Source organism: Drosophila arizonae, chromosome X (assembly GCF_054131065.1).
Source record: "Drosophila arizonae isolate 15081-1271.41 chromosome X, UAZ_ARI_1.0, whole genome shotgun sequence".
Classification (NCBI taxonomy): domain Eukaryota; kingdom Metazoa; phylum Arthropoda; class Insecta; order Diptera; family Drosophilidae; genus Drosophila; species Drosophila arizonae.
The window spans coordinates 5,392,101-5,397,339 of record NC_142927.1 but is presented as its reverse complement, the minus strand read 5'-3'; the positions used below and the strand labels follow the sequence as shown (position 1 = coordinate 5,397,339).

Genomic DNA, 5,239 nt, shown 5'->3' with positions numbered 1-5,239 from the left:
CAAAACGGATACCAAGTTAGAATAGAGAACTGCGCGAGAATCTTCGCGTAACGCTTTCTCAGCACAAAACGCTCGCTGCTGCTGCAGCGTAGCAGTTGACGTCGACGCCGTCGCTTCTGTGAAATAAGCTGCTGACTCAAACAAAATTTTCAAATGGTAAGTAAAGCACCTAGCAAAAGAACAACAATATTCGAAGAGCAAATCTCTTTGGGGAGAGCGAGAGAGGCAGCGCGAGCAAAAGCCTCGGCTGTGTCTGCCGCTCTCACTCTCTCTCTCTCTCTCCGTCGCCGTGCTATGCACGATTGCAATGCGGGAATGCCGAATGCAAACTCCTAGCCAAACTAGCCTGATTGTCTGCCTTCGTCTCTCGGTCTCGCTCTCTCTCTCTCGCTCCAACACATATGCATGAACATGACAAAGCTATGTATGCAATTACAGTTATGTATAAATGCTTTATTTTGACTGCACCAATGGCGAACGCGCGCAGCAATTGGAGTTGAGGGTGCAGCAGGGGCATTCGCGAGCTCAGTTCAAATTTTGTTTTATGTCTCTTGCCTCGGGGCATCAAGTAACACCTTAAGTTCCCAGAGTACATTTTCCCAAAAATATAGTTGATCTCTACATGGCATAAGTGTATATGTATAAATAAAATTATATGTAAATCTTAAGTTAATTGCCCACTGCTCTCACTGCTCTCATCCAGGGTATATAAAAGCCAGTCGATCTGCTTTAGCTTTTTAGGGTGAGCTCTAAGCCGGTTATCAGTAGGAAGGTCTACGTGAGGGTCAAGTTGATTTCTGAGCCATGGATCATATCAATTCGTGTAGTTTACTTTAATGATTCGTATTCCAAATCTGGCAATAATCGTATTTCTTATTCCATTTTCCCGTTTCTAACTGCTGATACCCTGTTGCAATCCATATGGGGTGTATGACGGAAGTAATACAGTTCATAATGTAGACAAATATCGGAGTTTTTGAATAGGTACTCTTTCAAATCAAAAAATAATTTCATTATGTAAGGAGAGAGGAAGAGGCAGGAGAAGATGGAGGGACAGAGAGACAAGCCAATAGATCATGTTAAGTAATTGAAATACTATAGGTAATGAAAGAGGCGAAGAAGCGAAAGGTTTCGTATAAGAGATTGATAGAGATAAAGAGGAATGCAGATCCAGACATAAAGAGAGAGAGAGAAGCTTAATATTTGCGTGTGTTATATGCGTTTCATCACTTAATCTAGACTCTTTTTGCTTTCTCTGTTGCTCTCTCTCTCTCTCTATCTCTATCTCTTTCTTCCTCTCTGTACTTGACTCACTTTGACTCACTTGACTTTTGAATTTTAAGAGCTTCATGCCTGGTGATTCCCTATAGAGGATAGTTCTTAGTCACTGTTTTCTATTGCTCTTATTGCCCCGCCCCTTTCTCTATCATACATGCTCCTCTCCCCTCCTCAATGATTCTCTCTTAATTTAGAGCATTGGGTTTTTTGATAAGTTAGTCCCTGTCTAAACCGGATATCAACTGATCTGAAACTCTCTTTGATTTTCTATCTCCTTCTATCTCTTGCTTTCTTTTGTACCAGCTCGAATCTTGATAAATAACTTCCTTCTTTTTTTTCTTCTTTCCTCTCCGTCTCACTATTTATCATTCGCTCCTTAGCTTCGAATTCCCACATTCTCAATCATTTTGAGCCCTCCTGCCCCTACCTCGCCCTCTCTTTCTCTGTGTCTCTTTGTATAGAATCTCCTTGTTCCGTATTTTCTACCAATATTAAACTATCCCTCTTTTACCTGTCTCTCTTTCTCTCTCTCTCTCTCTCTCTCTCTCTCTCTTCTCTTACACTCACTCACTCTCTGGCTCTCTCTCTTTCTCTGTCTGTCTTCCAGGAGACAAAAAATCCCCCGCCCACCGTGACGAGCAGCTATCACCATCAGCGTGCGCCGCGCACTCCCGAAAGCTACTTCAATGTGCCAGAGTCGGTGGCTCTGCTGAACATCGTCAAGTCGGAGAGGATCCAGAGCGCGTTCCAGTCGAATCGCAAGAATCATGCGAGCGTATGGGAAATGGTCGCCGAGGTGCTGAACCGGTTCAGCGCACGCAAGCGAACGGCGAAGCAGTGCTGCAATCGGTACGAGAACCTGAAGAAGATCTACACACAGCTGAAGAAGAATCCGGAGCGGCACGTCCGGCGCAACTGGCCGTATATGTTCCTGTTCAAGGAGATCGAGGAGCAGCGCGGCGAGTGCTGGGGCTCCAATGGGAAGCGCCTCGCTCTGATCAGCAAGAATCACAATGAGCTCTCCTACTATCAGCGGCGCAGGCAGGCCGCCGAGCTGGGCGTCCTGCTCACCAAGGACACGCTGACGCCCCATCAGCACAATTTGCTGCAGAGCCTGAGCCACGCCCACTCGACCGACTCGTCGCAGAGCGGGGCGAGTAAAATGGAGCGCGGCTTTATGCCAAATCACTTCGTGGAGACGCAGCTGAGCGAGGGGCCCTGCCCGAATGCCCCGTTGCCGGTGGGCGTGGGCCAAGTGGGCGTGCCCGGTGTGTACGATGACAATCCTTTGGCGAACGCCGTCGCAGCAGCTGCAGCAGCCGTCGCCCAACTGCAGCAACAACAACAACAGCAGCAGCAGCAACAGCAGCAACAACAACAACAACAGCAGCAACAACAACAGCAGCAGCAGCAGCAACCAAATGGCCAGGAGCAGGAGCAACAGCCACAGCACAGTCTCAGCCACAGTCTCAACCACAGTCTCAATCAGAGTCTCAGTCACAGTCTCAATCACAGTCACAATCACAGTCACAGTCACAGTCACAGTCTCAATCACAGTGCCGCATTTAAGGATCACGGACATGGCTTGCATGACGAGCCGCCCGAAGCTTCGGATTATGATAAGGACTGCAATGGAGCGCTCAACTTGCATCACAACAACAGCAGCGGCAACGACAATAACATATCCATGAAGTGAGTAGCCTTTCTATGCGATTCTCAGTTTAATGATTTAGCGATTGACGAGCCTTTACATAGTAATTGACTGACTGATTTGACTGATTTTTATATCGATGAGATGAGCAGCCTTACGAGGTGATGGTCATTCAACTGATTGATGGACGTACTGACTGAAGAGCAAGCTGTAGATGCTACTTAACTGGCAATGTTCTGTATAGATCAAGCTGTAGATGCTAGTAAAACTGTCTTCTTCGCAGTAGCTACATTTTTAAAGCATGCATGGAGTAATTGACTTCCTTCATTCAACTGATTGATTGATTGATTTACTTACGAACTACAGAGGAGGAGATTGTGGATGCTAGTGAAATTGGCTTAATTAATAGTTGTTTCTTTTCTTTACCACTCATGAAGTGGATGACCTCTCTATGTGATTCCCATTCAAAAAATGGACGGATCAGCATGATTGAAGAGCATCATATACAACAAGTTGTAGATAGTAATCAGCAGTATTTTGTATGGTTCCAATTTTACAACATCCATGAGGTCTAGGATTTCTCTAATAAATTATCAATTAACTGAATGATTGATTGATAAATGATTGAAAAGCAAATTTACTACTCGTATGTTTCGTGCACAGTAATTAAATATTGTTTTTACCATACATGAAGTGTTTGCTCTTCTATTTGATTCCCATTTAAATAAGTGATTGATTCATAGACTGATTGAAGAACAGACATAGAGACTGATGATAGATTGATTTTTGTTGAATGACTTCCTGATTTGGAATTTGATTTAGATCTTCACATGAAACACTTCAATTTACTATCCACCCAATTCTTTATTCTCCCAGATCCGAGCCGCTCTCCGAAGGTGAATTCAATCCGGATGACATACAGCTAATGCAAACCAACTACAATGGGTAAGATTGAGCCAAATCGAGTTGAATCGAATGTGCATTAACTTCCGCTTCTGTCTTTAATTTACGCAGCGCTCAGAACTTCTACTCGCCGAGCTTGGATCAGAATATTCTGCATCCGGATGTGATTGTGGATACGGATAATCTATCCGATTGCAGCTCATCGGCATCGCTGAAAAGCGGCAAACGGAAGATGTCTACATCCACGGATGGGGATAGCACCAACTACGAGCTGATCGAGTATCTGAAGCGGCGCGAGAAACGAGACGAGGAGCTGCTCAAGCGCATGGATGCACGCGAGGAGCGTTTCATGAATCTGCTCGAGCGCACAGTCATTGCCATCGAGCAGTTAGCTGCGGGCAAGGCTCAAACACTAGTGGCCAGCAAAGCCACCGAAACGGAGCCAACAATGAAAACGGGTTTGGATGCAGTTACTCAGGCTTTAGATTTGCCCGGCAAGTGCGTCGAAGCAGACGACGTAATAGATGCAGATGCTGCGGCAGAGGAGTCAGAGGCGGAATTAACGGGAGTGGAAGTAGAAGCGGAATCAGTGGCAGCAACTATAGTCGAAGTGGACACGAAAGGACTCGATATAGAAAAGGCAGTAGAAATAGGAGCAGACGAAGAGATCGCTTCAAATGAAACGTAAACCAAACAAAAACAAAAAAACAATTGAATGCAGTGCCAAAGACGAGCCAATGACTCGGAATCAAATGAGATTTTGCAACGTTTACTTAAAATATATATATATATTTATATATATATATATATACCCCAAGTGCTTAAGCAAAAAGAAAATCATAACAAAAATTTTAAATCTTAAGGAAATGCAAACCTTGTCTAAGTAACATAATATTGGCAATATTTGTGCCAGCACTATTTAATTATTAAACTAGGCTTAAGCTGCAATGAATCCTCTAGTTTTTAGACGCAACCAAGTCTTATGCATATAAATTTTTCTATATAATCGAATCATTCTGCATGTGGTCATAAATAATGATTATTTTTCAAATTCATACATTCATGTCAGCTATGTATATACATATGCATATGTATGTAATTGATATAGCTTTGTTACTTGGTCTGCGCTCTTAATCCTTTTTATTCTCGTAATTTTAATTTTATTTGTTCGCAAATCTTATTCGATTTAAGTTGGAGCTAAAATGGGGCTCAAATGCATTTGTGCAGCTACATATATTTATATGTATGTATATGTGTATGTTATGTATACATCAATTTTTTTTTTTTTTTTAATTTAGTTAAATACACAAAACCAAAATTTTGAAAGAAATAATTCTCTAATTGTATTGTCTTCAGCCGTTCAAAATGGCTGCCATCAACAAGATCAACAACAGCGTTGCCACCTAT

General features: G+C 43.0%; 1 protein-coding gene across 1 annotated transcript; it reads left to right on the top strand.

Moving 5' to 3' along the window:
* The first annotated feature begins 16 nt into the window (after positions 1-16).
* Positions 17-4,843, top strand: meso18E (Myb/SANT-like DNA-binding domain-containg protein meso18E). Its single transcript, XM_018016132.2, has 4 exons — positions 17-156; positions 1,886-2,970; positions 3,806-3,874; positions 3,944-4,843. Exons 1-4 carry the CDS (start codon positions 154-156, stop codon positions 4,518-4,520), a joined length of 1,734 nt encoding a protein of 577 aa, XP_017871621.1. The 5' UTR covers positions 17-153; the 3' UTR covers positions 4,521-4,843.
* The last annotated feature ends 396 nt before the right edge of the window (positions 4,844-5,239 follow it).